This window comes from Castanea sativa, chromosome 1, assembly GCF_040712315.1.
Source record: "Castanea sativa cultivar Marrone di Chiusa Pesio chromosome 1, ASM4071231v1".
In the NCBI taxonomy this organism is placed as follows: domain Eukaryota; kingdom Viridiplantae; phylum Streptophyta; class Magnoliopsida; order Fagales; family Fagaceae; genus Castanea; species Castanea sativa.
In genome coordinates this window covers 81640575-81663214 of record NC_134013.1, presented here as the reverse complement: position 1 = coordinate 81663214, position 22640 = coordinate 81640575, and the positions used below count along the sequence as shown (strand labels likewise).

General features: G+C 39.6%; 1 protein-coding gene across 1 annotated transcript; it reads left to right on the top strand.

The window, feature by feature from the left end:
* Window positions 1-19896: 19896 nt before the first annotated feature.
* LOC142615271 (BTB/POZ domain-containing protein At2g24240) lies at window positions 19897-22027 on the top strand. Its single transcript, XM_075788009.1, has one exon. The coding sequence runs from the start codon at window positions 20421-20423 to the stop codon at window positions 21747-21749; it is 1329 nt and encodes a 442-aa protein (XP_075644124.1). The 5' UTR covers window positions 19897-20420; the 3' UTR covers window positions 21750-22027.
* Window positions 22028-22640: the final 613 nt, after the last annotated feature.

Sequence of the window (22640 nt, the reverse complement as noted above, 5' to 3'; positions counted from 1 at the left end):
GTTAGGTTTTGGGAGTGCCGTTAACATAGTCATAGTAGAAACTAGATAATCTAATGCATGCGAGTGTTTTTTAAAAGTAATTGTGTAAAATTTATAAATAATAATAATAAAAAGAGTAGATTCTTATATTAAAAAAAAATGTATGAACTAATGAGAATGTTCTAACATAGTTATTGTTGGAAACTAATGTAACTTTTGGCCATCTAATTATTTTGAAGAAAAATATATGACCTTCAAACTAGTTTAGAAGAATTTCTTTTAACTAGTTATGTGGTGATACATAAAATCATAAAATTGTATTATTTAAATAAACAAGTCACATGATTTATTAAAAATATCATGTTATTAAAAGTAAACAAATGATGTTTTTAACTGTCATATAATGGGTTGAAAAATTTTCTAAAATTTTCTACCAAACCAATTTGGATTCCAAAACATGTTGGCCTTCTCTTTGAAAAATCAGGTAAATAAAAAGCACTAATAATTCCGCAAGCATTGTCATTTTCATGTGCACGATTTTTGTTTTGTTGTCCTACAATGCTTCTATAGTTTTATTGTTTGTAACCCCATTTTGGATTCTTCTCTATGTGAATTGCGTGATGCATTTCATTTTTGATAAATTTCAAGTTTCAGATCAACATAGTTAGCATATCAATTATTCTTTAAATCATTTCTCATTTTTATTTTTCTCTTTTGTTGATATTGCTACAATTTGATGCATTGTTATTATTTTTACTTAAAATAAATTAACTCATGCATTTAAGCAGGATCGAGCCCATTATCAAGGATGGATCATGGAATGACATTTAGGGACTGAATTATGATACTTTATATATATATATATATATATATATATATATATATAGATATATATATATATATATATATAGATAAATACACAAATCACACTTACGTTTGAAAGTGGAAGAACAAAATTACAATACTCTAATGGTAACATTACATCTCAGCAATCAAACAGTAACGTTTAGACTTGAAAATAATTAATCTAATACCATTTTTATATAAACTTATCATTATCATTACTTTTTATTATTTTTTTTGTTTTTTGGTGAATAAAGAAGGATACTTAGATTTGCTGTTAATTAGTCTATTACAAAAATTTCCAGCCGCATTAAAGGCTAGCAAACTGACCACCACCACAGACAGCAGTACAACAAAAACAGCAAAAGAAGAAACTACACTTGATCCCAATCCAACTAGAGCGTCAGTATATTGATTAGCTTCCCGGTATACATGCTCTATCTGTTTGTTAGAAATTCCTCTGTAAAGGCTCTTGCAATCAGACAGTAAAAAGAGTAAAGACTCCATTAACAGATTTGGAGTATCACTGTTTATCATTTGTCACCTAATAATTAAAAAAAAACTAATGCTAATTCAAATTGGGAGGAATTAGTATAACTTGCCGAGGACACATCTCCGAAGTGTGCAGTGACTTTTTTTGTGTGGCTGAAGTGTGCAATGACTCCATCATGAGATGTGCCCTACAATAATTGGGTCACTGATTTGGGCATGTGATTAGGGGTTGCCCTTCTGAGCGGCGCTGGGCCCATAAGGCCATAATGTATTTTTTTTTTTTTGTTGTTGTTGAGAAACAGCCATAATGTATTCTTGAAACCTTCAAATGGTTCAATGGGGTTCCCCTCGTGTAACACAGGTCAGATTGACTGCAGCCTTGTGGACCCACAATGTATTATTATTAAGCCCATCAAATTGAACAAAGGGGATCCTCCTGCTAATGAATACAAAACTTGTACTCGTAAATATAGGAAAAAGAAGTTTGTAACTTGTTCTAGCTAAAAGAATGCACAGTAATGAGCATTTCAATCTTTGTTTATCCGGGAAGGGAATTCACTTGGGGCGCTTGATATAGAAGCAATAGCTTTTGAAGACCGCTTTCAATTTGCTAAAGATCTGGGTATTCATGATTTCATCTTGGAAGGTGACTTTCTTATTATCTCCTAGACTTTGAGTGATAATTCTCCCACTCTTTCTTCAGTTGCACCCATTACTTAAATGATGATATTCTCTATGCATAAATTCACCGGGTTGAGATTTCCCATGTACATAAATAAGGTAATTGCCCTACTCATTTGTTAGCTAAACATGCTTTAAGTATTGTTGATTTCTCTGCTTGAATTGAAGAGGATCCTTATTTTATACAACAAGCTCTTCTCCATGATGTATTTGTTACTTTTTATTCTGAAATAAAATTTGATGTTTTCCCATTTTTTTAAAACTATAATATCCGTTTGCTTGTCCTTTAATCCCTATTTTTCTTTTTGGCAATATATATATATATATATATATATATATATATATATATATATATATAAAAAGGCATTATTAGATCCATGAGAAAAAAAGTTTAAGATTTGTATAAAAGAAAAGAAATGCATAAAGGATTAAATACACCCATATGGCATGAACCATTATCTATATATATAAAACCAACCCCTCTAAAACTCCCACAATTTTCCACGTCAACACAATATTCAAATAAAATTGTCATTTTATTTAAATAAAATTATTTTTATTTAGTTCAAATTTAATAAGGAGTGAAACGCTATCTCTTTAACAAGTCTAACTTAAACTCAAACTCATCATTTTTTTAAACAAAATTATTTTTGTTTAGTCCAAACTTAATAAGGAGTGAAACTCTATCTTACAAGTCCAACTTAAATTTAAACTCATTTTTTTTTAAACAAAATTATTTTATTTAATCCAAACTTAACAAGGAGTGAAACTCTATCTCTCTAACAAGTCCAACTTAAACTCAAACTCAAACTCAAATGTTGATAATTTTTCTTTAATATTTTTTGGTCTTTCAGAAGTTTTAATATCTGAATTTTTGAGTTATTTTTTTGCAGTATCTGAAACTGTCTGACAAATTTTTTGTAAGTCATTACACGTTCAAGTAATGGTTTCTTTATCAATTTATAACACAAATTGAAATTATACAATAGCAAATCATGTAATTTTTTAATCACTTTGAGATTTTATAAAATTATTTCAGTTTACTTCACAAATAGGTAAGTTTCTATGCATAGCACGGGTTAGCCACTAGTATGTTATAATTCTGACCTTTTGAACTCTAGCGTTTGTTTGTTTTGTTTTGTTTTTCTCATTTTATTATATTAAACTATAGTGGTATTGAAAGCAACGTAATTATCTTATTTATTTATAAATAGACTGGTATTGAAAGAGGTAGACGCGTACAAATATATAACACCATAAAAGATGTCATAATAATGACACTAGGTTTGATTAGTCCACCAAATACTTTTCTTTCGTGCATGATTGGGTTTGCAAAGAAAGAACTACCCCAACCCCCAACCCACGGATAAGCAAAGATGGACTTGAAGTTTTGCTAAGTCAATTTCTATTCTTCCTCTAAAAAATTCCTAAATAATGTCGAAGAAGCAGTGAGGAATGAGGATAGATAAGTTTGGCCTTAACTTGACCGTTTTCCCTAGTCGTCTTGATTTGTTTTTTTGGCTGTTTTCTTTGTTCTCTTTCTCTCACAAAAAATAAAAAACAAAAAAAACGAAGACCAGGACTTTGTGGGTCAAGTGTCATGAAAGTACTAGGGCTTGAGTTGCCCGACCATGTGTATTTATATGGTATAATAACAAAGGATTCAATTGAGAAACTTAATTTGATTGGTCATAGGTTCAACCAAACCCAACACCAAAGCTGGCCTACTCTAGTCTCTATAGCATGACTTTGTTTAGGAACTTGAAGACATTTGTTTTTTGACCATTTTTTTTTTTGAAAAGGTTTTTTGACAATTGAAGACACTTGTTTAAGGCTAACTTGAACTTGATGCGCCATGTTGATGTAATGTCAGGGCATGCATTAACTTTACAGGGCCAGCCAAAGGCCATTTTTTAATACATGTCTAGCTAAGCTGTGTGCCCATGACCTTTTCAAAACTTGACCAACAATGAGCTTTTGGACCTAAGCTTACATTATTGTTTTGTCTATTCATTTTAAGGCAATTGCTTAGAAGATGCTAAACCCAATAATTCCATAATACCTTAATAGTTAGTGATTAAGTATTCCCCCCTAAATATTAAAAGTTTTTGAATTTACACTAAGTCTGTTTTCATACATTTCATGCTGTTTTTTATTTGACGATAAAAATTTTTACCAGTTAAGTTAACTGAAATAATTTTTTATTACATAATTCAATGAATACAAATTATGAGAAATTTAAAGTAAGAATTAGTGTACATTTGGATATTGCTTATTTTGTTAAAAGTTAAAAACTGTAAACAATAAAAAAAAAAAATTTCGGTTACTGATCATTAATGAAATCACTGTTCCTATGCTTGTTTGCACTGTTCAAACAGTGCAAGAGGTGTTGCACTTAAAAAAAAAAAAGGACAAAAACGTGGGATGTGGGACGTGGACGCGCAAGACAAACAGAACCTTAGTTAAAGAGAAAGAGGAAACTATAAAATAAGAAAGATACTTGTGAATCAAATTGGCTTTCCTTTAAGCCTTTAATGGTACTTGCGTGATTGGGCAGAAGCAACATTGATAGGTACTGGTAAGCAATGAGCAACTAACTTAAAAGAAGGATAAGGCTAAAGTAAAACAATGATATCTGAAGTTTCTTTGAGTTGAAGAAAACTTCTAAAGATGCTATCATGAATCATGAATGAAGCTTAAGGAAGAAAAAAAAAATTGATTATTTTTTTGACAAAAGCTTAGAAGATAGCTTTAAGTAATCGTGCTTCATCATAATCCTTAACCATCCTCTTACGCATTTGGGTTCTTGTCGTTCACAGTAACATTTCTTTTGCTATATCATTAGATTCATAACCTACCAATCAAAATCTACTCTATCATGAATTGATACACCACCACGGTGGTTTTTATTTTTTATTTTTTATTTATTTCAAATAATAAGGAAATTATAGAAGGTGAAAATTGAACATGGCCTTTTTCGTTGTTCTCTTTTATTTTATGCATATTTATCAGCTAAATTATAAGTTATTTTGGAGATAAATTATATATTAAATTACAATAATAATGAGATAAAACTGATAAGTTTATTGCAAAAAAAAAAAACTACATGAAGACCGAATTTTAATTAAATTAAATAATAAAATCTTTTATAGCCGAATAAAAAGTCTAAGATCTATATAAACAAAAGATATATATAAAAATCTTGATACGATGATAAAGAATAATGGAAAATAGTGTAAGTGCACAATTGCACCTGGACCCAAGAACAGTTATGGGCTCAGGCCCAATGAGCCTTAAACAATAAGAATTTGTAGAGTGTGAGCTTGAAACCCAGGTTAGAAGTATATGAGGATTAAATGACAAACTAAAGATTGCAAGTAATTGAAAACAACAAGGAATATTGTAACTGGGCCTCCTCGGACGTAAGCCGAGAGCTGTTCTTATATTATATCTCACCCTTTGTCTTTTTTTCTTTTTAGGTTACAAAAAGTTATTTTTCTTTCTGTCCTAGGTACCTCCTTAAATACTCCTCTTTTTAATACTTTATCCACGTGTTGCCCCCAATTCCTCCCTTAGCCTAGATATTTCTTTTCTTAGTGCCTTTGAACAGTACCTAGAAGTTTCCCTTCCACTGTTTAAGTGTCACTTCCTCATTAATGCGGCCAGGGTGGTAGGTGCAGGGTCTTTAATGTGGAGGTAGCAGCTTTTACCTCTGATATTCTTCCAACATCGGCGCTTCTAGGACATTCAAGGGTTCTCTCCCTTTAACCATTGGTCTTGACCGTGTCATTCCCTAACCTTTACCATGAAGTCTCAGGTTCTTTGATGTCAGTCCGAGGGGAAAAGAATCCTCGGCTCGGTCCTCGGATCCTCGGCATATGGGCCGACCTAGAGTATCAACAAGCCCTAAACCCAAGAGTAGGTCGGCCTTCCTTAGCGAGGCCCAATGGCCCATATCCCTATTAAGATATTTTTACTCCCCACAATAGCCCCTCAAAACTCTAATTTTCAACGTCCGAGGAGAAAAATAGGGTTTTGATCCGACGAGAACCTGTTCTACACACTTTATAAGTGACGGCAAGTGTGGAAATCGTTTCGCGCCCCAGAAGATGACACTTGGCGGTTTCATTTTCGAAAACGCGCGCATTTATTACTGTAAGTTACTCTTTGTCTCCCACGCACAACGGTGAGATGGGCATCCAACGGTTCTCCTCACTCCACGAAATTTTAGGCGGGACAGACATAATTTTCGAGGCCGCCTTTTCGCACGTCGTGACGCTTCGGGAACCTGCGCCTTCATTTAAGTCATCAGGGATCAATCCCATCAAAACAACAACAATCATTCTTCACCGGAAAACCGTGAAACCCGTACCTTCAACTTTGTAAGTTCTTGCTCTCTCTAGTCTTGACCTTTTCTCCTCGGATACAGTCCTCGGCTACCAATACAATCATTCTCCCATTTAAAGTTTAGTCTATCGTCTCTCTGTAATGGGAAGATTCAAGTGTCTAGTTGATACCGCCGGCGGGATGGAAGGCTTTAGAGCCAAATACCATATTCCCGGCGACGTAGGGTTAGAATGCGCCGCTGACGGCCGTGGGCAGTTCTAGGAAAGAGGAGAGGTTATCATTCCTATGATAGCCTTCATAGAGGGTGGGATGACCCTACCAATGAAACCCGTAATAAGGGAGTATCTTCGCAACCACCGGTTGTGCCCGACCAATGCCTTCCAAATGTTTTTAGAGTTTTAGGTAGTGTAGATGCTCTAAACGAGCGAGGATGAGTTTAAACCTCACATGGCACGATGTCGTGTTCCTATATGAGTCCCACAAGCTCTCTAAGGTAGGCTATTATATGAAATCTCGGTCTAGCACCGTTAGGCTAATCTCTGTCTGCCCAAATCAAACAAAGGCATGAAGGACGACTACCTGATCGTGTACGGGAGCTGGCACGACGGCCTCCCTTGCCCGGTTCGGTGGGGGATCCGAGGTGCGACACCATAGGATTAATCTCCCCACAACACAACTTCTCCTAACACACACACGAGAAATGCGTATTTGTATTTACTTAAATTCGTTAAATATTTGTGTGAATCGACGAGGTTTGTTTGTTTTGACGTCTTTTTTGCGGATAAGCGGCACGTGCGTCCTCGTCGAGTCAGCAAACGTTGCCGATCTAAACCGAGTACTTCGCTCCGAGGTATTCGTTAGCGCTTGAACCTACAACTCCGGGCTGCTCATCTTATTCTAGGATACACCCCCCTTTCCAAAGACTTTCGGGAGATGAGGACGCCATTATTGCGGCGACCGAGACGAAAGAGGATAAACGTAGCTCGGCCCCATTTTTTGGACGACCGTGACCTCCGGACGCTCTGACCTCCTCGCCATACACTCACAAACAACTGTCGTTCCGAAGAGGAGGTGTCTTCTTCACACACTCTTGACGACGAGATAGACCAATTCCATCTCGAAGACACGAGAGACCTCGCGGAAACCGAGTTCGTGGTACTTTCCGACGAGGAAGAAGAAACCACCGAGGCAGGAATTGCCGGGGCTTGTAGTTGCCCTTCCCGAGGACGAATTTAAAGAAGAAGACATGGGACGAATGGAGGGTCTTCTCGGTAGTATGCACTAAGGTTGCGAGAGAAGAAGAAAGCGGGAACGTCCCAAGTTCCCCCGGCTTTACCTCCTCCTCCTCCTCTGGGCGAGCCAAAATTGCCGGCCGAGGACCCCAAGAAGAAGAGAAGGGGGATAATGAGGGGACGATTACTAAAGACCCCAAGAAACCACGCCAACAACTCCCACCGGCCCGGCGAAGCTGGACAAGGGCAAGGGTAGAGCCCGTTCGGTTGAACTCGGGAAATCGAGAAATGAGGTTGTAGTGCGCCGAGCACCGACCACATGGTCCCCGATCTAAGGCTGGACGGCGCTCCTATCTCCTGCCAGTCCAGTATAAGGGCAGTTCAACAAGGCCACGCCCACCACCTGGTCGAGGTCCTAGAACGCCCTCTTCTGCTGCCCAAGGACATGGAGACCTTGGAGAAAATGGGCCAGCCACAACTATTCCTCTCCCTAAAAAGAGACTTAGCGCTGGTAAGTGTTTCTCCTTTTAACAATATTCGTAAGTAAGTTTGTTTTTAGTACTCCTAACTCCATCATACTTTGTTACAGGCTATTCAGGAGGTCTTTGTAGCTGAAAAGTTTATTGAAGACTCTCGGAAAATAGCCGGGCGAGCTCGAAGTAAGGATGGGGCGAGAGAAGTCTTTGGGCACGGCCTCTCGGCGAGAACGAGAAGGCGGCCTCGGAGGTAGCGGGCGAGGAGAGAGAAGAATGGGGCCGAGTCAAACGTAAAGACCAGGAAGACCCAGATAGACGGACAGCGCAAGCTCCTTCATGCAAGAGATGAAGAGCTCTCCCAAGCTCAAAAAGAGTGCTCGGATACGAAGAAGCGATTGGCGGCGATGAAGGAAGAAGCCGGTTCCTTCCAACTCTCTCTTCAAGGCGCAAGCAGTGCAAGTTTTGATGAAGGGGTAGCCACTTTACCGAGGAGCAGTGACGGAGGAGTTCGCGGCTTTATGCCGCGAATGCGCATCAAAAAGTATGGAAGCTTTAAACGTAGCGGGGAGTTCCTCAATCTTCGGATTTGAGGAAGTCCGAGAACGTTTGGCTTCCCCTAGAAATACGAGGAGATTGAAGAGGCTCCTGTTGCTACTCCTACCCCCGAGCCAACTCTTCACCGCCCTACCTCGGTGGTCCCACGGCAAATTCACGATCCTACGAGAACCTTCGGTTCCAATAAAGAAAAGGAAGGAGGAGTGGATGCGAGAGAAGGACTTGAACCGGATAGTGGAACCCAACGTCCTTCCAACAAAGACAGCGGATAAAGGAAGCGAGTTATGACTCCTTTTGAGTTGGTTGAGAAAGACCGAGGGCACTAGTACCTTCTCGGAAGATCCTCCTCCATGACTTAGGACTTAGCTTAGGGCTTCTCTTTTTCCATTCTTTTTTTTTTGTTTTTGAATTATATATTGTAATGTATATTCACCTTGATTAATGAAGAACAATTTCGTTTGCTTTTCGCTTGGATTGTGTCTTGCTTTTTCTTTATTCTTTATGTACTTATTACAAAAAGTTTTCCCATTAAGTCATATCGAAGTTTCTCGAGCATCAAAATCTAACTCCAAGGATTGCATAGTCATAACTTTCACATAATCATGCGTATATTATTAAAGATTTAATACAAGGTGACATGGTTAATTCATTTGAATAATACCTCGATTAAAAAAGGAAAGAGGACTTCATGTAACAATTAAGCCCTTATAATGCATAACACCGTTTTTTAGTAGGTTGTAAGATCCGAGGACCATTCCTTACACAAATTTCCTCAATACTTAGAGATATAAAACTTAAGATCCGAGTTAATAAACGGTAAGGTATTAACATCCGGACACAATCGAAGTTAAGTTTAATCAAAGTCATAGTCCGAAGATAAATCTTAAGCAATCTTTCGTTTAATTCTTCAAAATTGTAAGCGTAAATGATAAGACATCAATTTCCACAAGGTTTGTGGTCCGAGGACTACACTTAACCATGTTTCGTTTGATTCTTTAAAACAATAACTTCAAATGTTAATTTTCCCAAAGTAGGAGGTCCGAAGACCCGACATAACTAAGGTTACGTTTAACAAATGATAAGACATCAATTTCCACAAGGTTTGTGGTCCGAGGGACTACACTTAACCAAGTTTCTGTTTGATTCTCTAAAACAATAACTTCAAAATGTTAATTTTCCCAAAGTAGGAGGTCCGAAGACCCGACATAACTAAGGTTCTGTTTAACAAATGATAAGACATCAATTTCCACAAGGTTTGTGGTCCGGGACTACACAACCAGGTTTCGTTTGATTCTCAAAAATTGTAACTTTAAATGTTAATTTTCCCAAAGTAGGAGGTCGAAGACCCGGCATAACTAAGGTTCTGTTTAACAAATGATAAGACATCAATTTCCACAAGGTTTGTGGTCCGAGGACTACACTTAACCAAGTTTACATTTTGATTCTCAAAAATTGTAACTTCAAATGTTAATTTTCCCAAAGTAGGAGGTCAGAAGACCGTAACTAAGGTTCTCGTTTAACAAATGATAAGACATCAATTTCCACAAGGTTTGTGGTCCAAGGACTACACTTAACCAAGTTTGTTTGATTCTCAAAAATTGTAACTTCAAATGTTAATTTTCCCAAAGTAGGAGGTCCGAAGACCCGGCATAACTAAGGTTCACATTTTAACAAATGATAAGACATCAATTTCCACAAGGTTTGTGGTCCGAGGACTACACTTAACCAAGTTTCGTTTGATTCTCAAAAATTGTAACTTCAAATGTTAATTTTCCCAAAGTAGGAGGTCCGAAGACCCGGCATAACTAAGGTTACATTTAACAAATGATAAGACATCAATTTCCACAAGGTTTGTGGTCCGAGGACTACACTTAACCAAGTTTACGTTTGATTCTCAAAAATTGTAACTTCAAACGTGAGAGCTAGCCATAACTTTGAAATATTAATTGACAAAAGCTTATTTGATTAATAATAATACCTTCTAAGATTATTTACATTCCATGGACGTGGTACAACTCGTTCATCTAGGTCAACTAGCCTATATGACCCTATGCACTGCTATTGAAACAATGCGATAGGGGCCTTCCCGGTTAGGTCCTAGCTTACCCCATGCTGGGTTCTTAGAAGTGCCTACAACTTTCCTTAATACAAGATCACCGGGTGCAAGTGGCCTTAGCTTCACGTGGGCATCATACCCTCGTTTTAGCTTACGCGATAATACGCCAATTGGACCATAGCGCCTCGCGCCGTTCCTCAAGTAAATCAAGATCTTTCTCTAGAAGTCCCTCGTTTTTCTCTGGACTAAAAGAACTTGTCTTTAGAGTAGGAAAACCGGATTCCGGTGGTATCACCGCCTCGGCTCCATAAGTCATAGAGAATGGAGTTTCTCCGGTGGACCTACGCGGTGTGGTCGATACGTCCACAGGACATGAGGGAGCTCTTCTACCCACCTGCCTTTCGCATCGTCTAACCTCTTAAGCCCGTTGACTATGACCTTGTTAACGGCCTCGGCCTGCCCATTTCCTCGAGGATAAGCTGGAGTAGAGTATCTATTTATAATACCCATCTCACCACGATGTGCCTAAAGGCCTTGTTTGTCAAATTGAACGCCATTGTCAGAGACGAGTGTATGTGGTATACCGAATCTAGTAACAATATTTTTCCGGATAAATTTCTTAGAATCAACATCTCGGATATTGGCCAAAGGCTCGGCCTCGACCCCTTAGTAAAGTAGTCTGTTCCCACGAGCAACCATCTTTTGTTTCCGGCGGCTCTCGGAAAGGGCCCTACAATGTCCAAGCCCCATTTGCGCGAAAGGCCAAGGGGCGGAGAGGGTTAAGAACCCCTCTCAGGTTGGTGGATATTGGGGCGAACCTCGACACTTGATCACATTTTCTGGCATAGTCACTGAGCCTCCTACGCATATTGGGCCACCAATAACACGAGTCGGGGCTCTATGGGCTAAGGACCTTCCTCCAGGTGTGGCTTCCACAAATTCCCTCATGCAATTCCTCCAATGATTACGTTGATTCGGGGTGTACACACAACAAATATGGTCCCGAAAAGGATCGTTTGTATAGCTTCTGGTCATCGGACAACCAGAAACGCGGCGCCTTTCGACGTACCTTTTCTGCTTCAACTTTGTCTTCGGGAAGGATGTCATTTTTGAGAAAAGATATGATCGACTCCATCCAACTAGGACCAGGCCTTATTAGATGGATGCGAGGTGCGTCAGTAGCTATAAGAGAAGGTTCTACTAGATCCTCAACGAGAATCACCCTTGGTAGACCTTGAGCCGAGGATGTGGCCAATGTAGCTAAAGAATCTGCATGAGTGTTTCCACTCCTAGAGACATGAGCTAAGGCAAATGAGTCGAATTCGGCTCGGCGACGTTTAACACAGGCCAAATATTCTTGCATTCTGGGGTCCTCAGCCTCCATGGTCCCCATGACTTGGCCGACCACTAATTGAGAGTCCGAGAACACATGGATTTCCTTGCCACCCATCTTATGTACCATTCGCATGCCTACCAAGACTGCTTCATACTCGGCCTCATTATTAGTAGCCGGGAAAGCCAATCTCAAAGATTTTTCAAAGACAATTCCTTCAGGGGACATTAGAACAAGTCCAACGCCAGACCCTTTATGATTAGCAGCCCCATCCACATAAACTTTCCAAGCCGAGGGCGATACGGCTGTGATCACACCACCGATTTTTCACCCATGTGCGCTCCCTTTGAAGTTTCTTCTAACAATGGTTCAAAACTACGCCACCAAATCAGCGAGGACCGACCTTTCACCGAGTGCGAGGCTTTTACTTAACATCAAAGGCTCCCAAAATGGTTCCCCATTTTGCCAGCTCCGCCAGAATAATCGGCACTACGCAACACGAGCCTTGAGCGGCAAATGGGTCAAAACAACCACGGTATGAGATTGGAAATAATGAGGAAGTTTGCGCGTGGCGTGGACTACAGCCCGGAAGTGCTTTTTCCAAGGGCAAATAGCGCACCTCGGCTTCATTCAAGGACTTACTAACATAGTAGATCGGCCTCGCACTCCATCTTCATTCCTTATAAGGACTAGACTCACCGCATGAATAGCCACGGCCGGATAAGCGAATAAAACCTCGTCCACCTCGGGGCGAGATAAAATGGGTGGCCGAGATAGATATTGCTTAAAATTTGGAAAGGCGACTCACAATCCTCGGTCCACGAAACCCTTTCCACTTGTTCAACAACGGAAAGAAAGGACGGCATTGGTCGGTGACCGAGAAATAAATCTATTCAACGCGACAATCATTCGGTCGAATTTCTGAATCTCCTTTGGAGTTCCGAGGCGGCTGGAAAATTTTGAATAGCCCTAACCTTTGGGTTCACCTCTATGCCCCTATGAGTGATCATATATCCTAAGAACTTTCCGGATCCCACGCCAAAAGAACACTTGGAGGCGTTAAAGGCGCAACTTATACTTCCTCGGCATTTGGAAGGTGTCGGCCAAATCCGTCATGTGCGAAGGTACCGTCTTACTCTTTACCACCATATCATCCACGTATACTTCTATGGTTTTCCCCGGTTCGTCGTTCAAACATTCGGGTCATCATTCTTTGATAAGTAGCCCCGGCATTTTTTAACCCAAATGGCATGACCTTATAATGATAGTTCCCCGTTGGAGTAATGAAAGCGATCTTTCTGATCCTCTAACGCCAAGGGAATTTGGTGGTAACCACGAAGGCGTCCGGGAAACTCATCCGAGGGATGTCCGACGATAGCATCTACCGGTTGATCAATCCGTGGCATTGGGAAAGAATCTTTAGGACGAGGCCTTGTTCGGATCGGTAAAGTCCACACATACTCTCCACCTGCCGTTTTTCTTCTTAACGACAACGGTATGAGCTAACCATTCAGGGGTAGAAAACTTCTTTGATAGCCCCCGCCCTTTTGAGTTTAAGAACCTCTTCCTTCACGGCCTCGAATGTTCTCGGGAAGATCGCCGAGGTGGCTGCCTCCTCGGAACGATGGCCGGATTGACGTTTAAACGATGACAAATAAAGCTCGGATCTACGCACGGAGCCTCGCATAAGGGTCCCACGCAAAGACATCTATATTGTCCTTGAAATTCCAACAACTCCATCTTCTCTTGGTATGGCAAAAGTATGCCAACTTGGAAGAACCTCTGCGGATCATCTGCTATTACAAACTTCTCTAACTCCTCGCAAACGACCTCGTCTTGTCATCGCTCCGGGTGCCTCGGAGGCTTGTTAATTGCTATGACTCCTGGATGGGCAAGGTTGATAACTCGACTTTGGCGACGAAATCTTGCAGCGGAGATGCATTGTCCGGCCACTTGCATTGCGCGAGGATTTCCTCAACATGTTCCCCCGAGGGTTTAACCTTAACGTGCAAGGTAGAGGAGACGGCTCGGGCGTGTAGCCATGGCTTGGCCGGGATGGTTGTATATGGAGAGTACGCGTCAACCACAATGAAATCTACTTCAACCGTTCTGTGCCGGATTGAACGGGTAAACGGATCTGTCCTTTTGGCACAACGGCTCTCCCTTCAAAGCTAATAAGAGGTGAGTCATAAGGAGTTAAATCTTCCAACTCCAACCTTAGCCCCTTGAATAGATCGGGGTACATGATACGCACCGCGCACGATCTATCATCACCCTCTTCACGTCATAATTCCCTATTCGAGGGTAACCACGAGAGCATCGTCATGGGGTTGGATAGTTCCTATTTTATCCTCCTCGGAGAAACCCAAGACAGGTAAAGTGCTCTTTAATCTCTTCGGCCTACCACCCATCATCCTCGGCTTTGCGGATGGGAAACCGCCATGACCCTAGTGGGACCTGAGCCGGTCCTACCGGAGTGCGGCGAAGATAACATTAATTGTTCCCAATGTTGGCCGAGATGAAGTTCCTTTGGTTATTTGAACCAACTTAGTAGACCTGCCCGGTTGGGTTGACACAAATGCTTTGCTTCGGCTTTCCCTCTCGACGAGCTCTACAGATGGTTCCACGAGGGTCCGGCGAGTTCTCGGTAGTGTGGCCCGCATCCCGATGGTATTGACAAAAAAGGTTTTGATTTCTTCTCGTAGGGTCCCTTTGCCATCTTTACGGCCATCTAAAGAAGGGCTCTTTACGAACTTTTTCTAATAAGCGATGTGCGGTTCTCGGAACACGGATTCTGACTTGGTCTTTGCCCGAGCCGGATTGTCCGAAATAATCCCTCCTCGGCTTGTTGTTGTGATATCTGTCCGACCTGAAATCCCTTCTCTCTGTAGGGATAACCTTCTCCTTTCCTTTTCCTGTTCTTTGGTCTTCCTCTACCCTTTTATATTCATCAATACGATCCATAAGACGACGTACGGCTATGCGGACGGGCTTTTTCGTCAAAGACTTTCTTAGGTCGTGATTAGTAGGAGGCCTACCTTAAAGGTATTTAGCGCCACCTCATCAAAGTCGCCGTCTATTTCATTAAACATCTCCCAATATACTGTCGGAGTATGCTTTCGGTGTCTCCCGCTTCCTTCATGACCATGGATAGCAATGAGTCCGGTGGCGGGGACTCTGCTACAAGTAATGAACCGAGAAGCAAATGCCCTAGTTAGTTCCCCAAACGAGCCTACGAGACCCCGACTTGAGACCGTTGAACCATCTCATAGCCACGAGGTCCCAGTGGAGGGAAGACTTTACACATCAAAGTCTCGTTGTGTGAGTGCCTTTGCCATCCTTTGGTTGAAGTGACTCACGTGCTCATGGATCCAGAGCCATTATAGATGGTAAACGTGGGGCCGGGTGAACCTCTGGGGAGCCTCCCCTCTCAATCCTACGTGAAAACGGAGATTTAGAGAGTTGGTGCAACGCCACTACTCATGGTATCGTTGCCTAAACCCCTAGGACGAAACTTCTTACGTGCCGGATTGGCTGGTCGTTCTCCTCACCGGAGGATGTTGCACTTGGTGGGGGAATATGACCTTGAACCGTAGCCATGTCCCCCATCCTTCTCGAGGAAGAACTAGATGAGGACGGGGAAACCTTACGTTTAGCACGGCGTAACTTCCTCTTGAACGATTGATTTCCTTCTTGCATGGATTTAGAGCCCTCATCGTGGGTAGTGCCACCCCTCCCATGAGTATGGCTAGCCCGGATATTCTATGGACGCTTCCCTCACGATCCCTACGATGTTCAAGACGTTCGAAATGATCTTCCGGTTGTGATCCTTGCGACTCCGCATGGTGAGAGCCTAAGCACGCCATAATATCCCTACTACTTCTAGACTAGATTTCCCAGACGGCGCCAATTGTAAGTGCACAATTGCACCTGGACCCAAGAATTATGGGCTCGGGCCCGATGAGCCTTAAACAATAAGAATTTGTAGAGTGTGGGCTTGAAACCCGAGTTAGAAGTATATGAGGATTAAATGACAAACTAAAGATTGCAAGTAATTGAAAACAACAAGGAATATTATGTAACTTGGGCCTCCTCGGACGTAAGCCGAAATTTGTTCTTATATTATATCTCACCCTTTGTCTTTTTTCTTTTTAGGTTACAAAAGTTCTTTTTCTTTTATCTAGGTACCTCCTTAAATACTCTCTTTTTAATACTTTATCCACGTGTTGCCCCCGATTCCTCCCTTAGCCTTTAGATATTTCTTTTCTTAGTGCCTTTGAACGGTACCTAGAAGTTTCCCTTCCACTTTGTTTAAGTGTCATTCCTCATTAATGCGGCCGGGGTTGGTAGGTGCGGGGTGCTTTAATGTGGAGGGTAGCGTACCTACGATATTCTTCCTTGTCGGCGCTTCTAGGACATTCAAGGGTTCTCTCCCTTTAACCATTGGTCTTGGCCGTGTCGTTCCTAACCTTTACCATGAAGTCTCGGGTTCTTTGATGTCGATCAGGGGAAAAGAATCCTCGGCTCGGTCCTCGGATCCTCGGCATATGGGCCGACCTAGAGTATCAACAAGCCCTAAACCCAAGAGTAGGTCGGCCTTCCTTAGCGAGGCCCAATGGCCCATATCCCTATTAAGATATTTTTACTCCCCACAAATAGTTCATCAAAAAAGAATAATGGAAAATAATTCTCTTCAATTGAATTCTCTCTCTTTTTCTTTCTTTTTCTCTCAGTTTTAGTTGAATGTTTGATACCTAACATTTATACCATATGTCCTATGTACAAACAAAAATTATAGGGAATTGGAGGATAACTATCATCAGGAAATCGGAGGATAACTATCATCGAATTGGCATTATCTTAAAAAACAAAAAATACTAAAAAGTGTATGTTCTTTTTTTTGATGTCTATCCAAAACGTTACGAAATATTAAGAAAAGAAAAAGGAAAGAAACAAATTGTAGGATGCCTTTAACAAAGTCCTTGACTTGTTGTAAACACGAACACACGAGCTGTCCATTATCTATGTATAAGGTATCTATGTATTAAAATCTACGACTATAAAAGTTTAAAGTTAGGAAATGTTATATATTATATGTTGTGCCGTTTATAGCCCGCAATCGCGAATTGCGGTGTTGTCGTACAAAAAGTTAAAGAATGCAAAGACAAATGAAAGAAAAAAAAAATCCTAATTTACGAACCAAAACTTTATTAATAGATATTTAAGGGGGCAATGAACTATTTGCTATCGATTGGAAGTGGTACTTTCTTGTCCCGAATGTAGGTTCATCCAGGGGGGGTTTGTGATTTTGTCCCCCCAATTAAACCTCATTTGTTATATTGTGTAATATTTAAACTCAAGGATAAATAATAAAAAAAATTAATAATATATGGATGTATATGGGAAATGCTACGTTCATAACGTTTTACAACAAGTTTTAGATGACAAGTTGTTACTTATTGTTTCTGGTGAGTAAAAAAGTAATTTTAGCAGTGCGTTCAGATTAAAATCTAGTATTTGTTGTAAAAGTTTTGTAAAAATGTTGTGAACATAACACTTTTTTACGCATATTGATGCTTTTTTTTTTCTAAATGTAAGAGGTGAAATCAATAGTCTACTAATGATGATGATGATGATTGATGAATACAAGATGGCTAAATGAATGGAACCTTGGGTTAATCTTTTGTATTATTAATAAATCTTAAATGACATTTTTTCAACAAATCTTAGATGACAAATTGTTACTTATTGTTTCTGGTGAGTAAGAAAGTAATTTCAACTGTGTATTTAAATTAAAACTAGTAACAACTTATCACTTATAATTTGTTGTAAAACTATTATGGACGCAACATTTCTCTATGTATATTAATATATTTTTTTAAATGTAAGAGGTGAAGTCGTAGTCTACTAATGATGATGATGATTTGATAGGTACAAGATGGCTAAATGAGTGGAACCTTGGGTTAATCTTTCGTATGATACTATTATTAATAAAGAGGAGCCCTTATTAGCGGCAGGCCGTCAGTTCCACTCAATCTCATTCTTTGTTATGTTTTTTCCTAAAGCTAGAGGTGGCAAAATTTGACATGACCCGCAAACCCGACACGACCCGACACGAAATTAGCAAGTTATGGGTTGATGCTTAACGGGTTCGTGTCATATTTGGGTTGACACGGCTAACCCGTTTAATAAATGGGTTGGGTTAGTGTTGAACACATAGAACCCGTTTGACCCGTTTAATTAAATGATATTTTACCAATATACCCTTCAAACTCTAGGTATATAAACTTATTAGTTGTTATGATTTATTTTCTTTGACATATTGTGATTGGTTATTTGTGATATTGGGATATGCTTTAATTTTGAATGATTATTTGTGATGCAGTTACTCGTTAGTTCTGAATTTTATATTAAAAATATTTATTTGTTTGTTTTTTCATTAATTTTTATTTTTCATTTTGATAAAATCTGATAAACAAGTCGACACGACTGACCCGTTTAATAAATGGGTCGTGTTAGGGGTTGAGGAATCTTGACCCGTTTAATAAACATGTTGGGTTAGTGTTGACCTATGTAGTCGAATACTCGTGACTTGATACGACACGAACCCGACACGCGAACACGAATTGCCACCCTACCTAAAGCTTTGGTTTAGCAAATTAATATATTTACTTTAACAAACAAGTATCATGTAACAGGATTTTAATAATGTCTATTCATATATAAATTGAATTACTATTATTATATTATTAATGAGATGGGGACTGATGTCAACCCTTATTAGTGATATGATTTGAATAACTTCTCCAAATAAATAAAATTAATTTTTGGGTCATTTTCCCTTTTTAATAAGAAGTTTTTATTACAATTGATAGACAAAAACCACCGTTGGGCAAGTTCAAATTCAATATTGATGGTTTCAACTATGGGGAATCCGGGTCAATTGGGAGGAGGTGGGCTCTTGGGAGATGGTGAGGGTGAATAGATTAAGGGTTTTACAAGGAATTTTGATTATCTAGATAGTGTTTTGGTATAAATGTGGGCACTTAGAGATGACCTTTGGTTTGCGAAGAATTTAGAAATTATCAATTTGATTATGAAACTTGATACCTTTACCGTAATTTACCCTATAAAAAATTCTTCTATTAATCATTACTAGAGTCTATACTTATTGATTGCGAGAACCTTTTGAAAACCTTCTCCAATGTATGAATTGATCACACACATCGAGATTCGAGAGACCAATTGCTAAGCAAATGCTTGTCAAAAATTGGAAACTTTAGTGATGCTTTTGTTTTATAAAAATTGGAAACTCTAGTGATGCTGATTTTGTTTTATTTCTATCTCATGCAATGTATGATAATTAATGTGCCTCTTTTCTGCCCAAGGAAAAAAAAAATTTTGAAACTTTTTTTTTTGTTAAACAAATTTTGAAACTTGAAAGTACATGAACCCAAATGAAAAAAAAAAAAAAAAAAAAAAAAAAATCCACAAGACACGCTTTCTCTAAGGAAAGAGGGCTGACTTCATCGGAAACTCCTTAACTATTGAGCAAAGAAATTAATGGTAGGAGATATTATTGTCTTCCTACGATGTTCCTCAACACATGTCTCCACCATTCGATGCTCTCTAAATTCCCTTTGATGTGAAACGGAGAATTATTCAACGGTGTGAATCTAAGGATGATACAATGCAGAAGTGGATCCCACCACATGGTATTTAATTGAAGAAAAGTTCAACTATGTCCGAACCAAAGCAATGCCGAAATGACAGACGTGGAAAAAGAGAGACAATAACATGGAGAAAGCAATGTAAGAGAGAGAGAGAGAGAGAGAAAATTAAAAATATATATAAAAAAGAAAGAATATAAGAAAGAGAAAGAGTCAATTTTTCGAAATCCAACCGCTCCAATTCCTCAATTGGTTTCTCACCAAATCCCACGAATTTAAAAACCCATCTCTGAAAACCATCTCTCTTCAATACCCAGATCCCATTTTCTCAGAATTTTGATCCTATTCTTCATTCTTCACCAACTAACGAATATCCTCTGTTTCTTCAGCCAGAAATGAGAAAAAAAATCCAACCGTTTGACAAGTCTCTCCCAAACATACATAATTTCCTCCTCATTTTTTGAGCTTCTTGCTTATTTTTCGTTTTTTGTTCTCTCTTCTGGTTTGATCCTTGAAGATTACTCTTTTCCTAATTATAGTTCTTTCACAAAATTCAAATAACCCAAGCAAATCCCATAATTCTAGGAAATATAGTCATTTCTGTTCCTCAAAATCCCCTGCTGTCTCTGAACTATTTTTTTTTTTTGGTTTTCTGACTCAAAATTGTCTTATCCAATTCAAGTCCCCTAGCTGTCTCTCTGACCTTCCACTTCAAAAATCCTAGCTGGTCTTCTCAATTTTGATCGAAATTCAATCATGGGAATCCAGAAAGACAGAGTGAGATTCAATGTTGGAGGTAGAATCTTTGAAACATCTTCAACAACCCTTGCCAACGCTGGCCGAAATTCATTTTTTGGAGCGATATTTGATGAGAATTGGACTCTACAATCTGATCATTCCGATGAATACTTCATTGATCGGAACCCGGATTGCTTTGCGGTCATTCTTGATCTTCTCAGAACTGGAGAGCTTTACATTCCTGCCAATATCCCAGAAAAGCTTCTCTACAGAGAGGCTCTGTTCTATGGCCTTCTTCACCATGTACGCTCTGCGAAATGGGGTCAATTTGATGGCAATAGATTACGGCTTTCAAAGTCAATAACAGGTCAAGCACCAGGAGATGGAACGGCAATTCGAGCCGGGCCAGATGGTGGTTGCTGTGTTGCACATGGTAGCATGGTTCATGTGTATGATTGGATGCTAGAAGAGCATGCACCAATTACTCTTGATTACCAGAGAGTGAATGATGTTGGTTGGATTGACTCACAGAACATTGTGATAAGTGTGTGTGAGAGATTAGGCCGTGGAGATGGTGGGATGGGTTTGTTTAGTTCATCAACGGGGGAGCTGAGGGACAAGTTTCAAGTCAATCATGAGAATCAAGTTAAGAGCTTTACAGCTGGGGCTTTGAGTTTCAGTTCAGATTATAAGATATTTTCTAGTTGCAAGGGTAGGAGCAATGAGTATGGGATTGGAGTTTGGGACCAAGTAACTGGAAAACAGATTGATTTTTTCTATGAGCCACCTGGTTGGTCACTTGGTGATGCTGACAAACTACAGTGGTTACATGGGAGTAACTGTTTGTTGGTTGCAACTTTGTTTCCTAGGAAGGACAACTGTTACATTAGTTTGTTGGATTTTAGGGACAAGAAGATGGTTTGGTCTTGGTCTGATGGTGGAGCACCTATAACTGTGGATGAGAAACGGGTTAGAGATGCAATAGCAATGGAAGAGAATAGCTCTATCTGTGTGGTGAATGAGTTTGAGGATTTGGGATTCATGGATTTGAGAAGCACCGCTGGGAGCATTAGGTGGAGCTCAAGAAGCCGGTTGATGAAGGGTAATAATATGCCTGATGAACCTTGTTACCCCAAGTTGGCATTACATGAAGGGCAACTATTTTCATCAATGAATGATTGCATATCAGTGTTTTGTGGTCCTGAATGGGCATTAACATCTCGGCTACGACGAAGCTATGGAGGTTCAATATGTGATTTTTCGATTGGTGGTGATCGCCTCTTTGCACTGCATAGTGAGGAAAATGTGTTTGATATATGGGAAACCCCACCTCCGCCGATTATATGATTCAGTGAAGGGTTTGCTAGTTTTGGTGGTTGTGTTTCTTTCTTTTTGATACACATGGTTCTCCTTTTTGTTTTCTAGGATTATAGAAGATTGAGTTGCAGCAGAACCCTATAGATTAGGACACATAGAGGTACTAAGCTTGCTAAGCTTGATTAGAGTTTGCTAATTGTTAGAGAGATGAAAGTCAATACTTAATATAACCTCATATCTACATAACGAGTGTAAGTGGGGGTTTCCCATTATTACCAAAGAAATGAAATTGTTCAACTACTGCTAGATACAAATTTTGGTATTTTTTGGGAAGATGCAAATTGTATGTTAGTTATGCCCTACTTGTACATTTCATTTTCTAACTGATCAGGAATGGCTCTTTCATTTTTCTCTTTTTGACAGACCCTCTTTCTCTTTTCTTCTTTTGACCTGTGCATTCACAAAGTTAATTCTCTGGTAGTTTTGATGCATCCCAATGCTCTCAGTAGTCAGTACAGATTCCAGATTCGATAGCAAGCACACACTCCCACACACACAAAGAAAGAGAGAGATGCCTTTGCACGTGAGCAGTTGTAACTGCCAAACCTGTTGACAGATTTATGAATTAAATCACTTTGGAATAAAGTTGTTAGGTGTAGGTGTAGGCGTGTAGCTTTAGTTTCGGGTGTTCAAAAATTCTAAATTTGTAACATAGAAGATACGCACTTAAAGAGCTTTTCTGGTGCACCAAATTTGCTGAATGATCATACCGACTAAAGCAAATCCAGCTCCTTTATCCCTTTGTTTTTTTTCCTTTGCATGCCTGAACTTAAATCCGCCATCCTTTGCTTATACTTCCCTTTTTATTTTTCTCAACTCTTATATCTAACTACTAATTAAAGATAATTTCCTCTGGTTCTG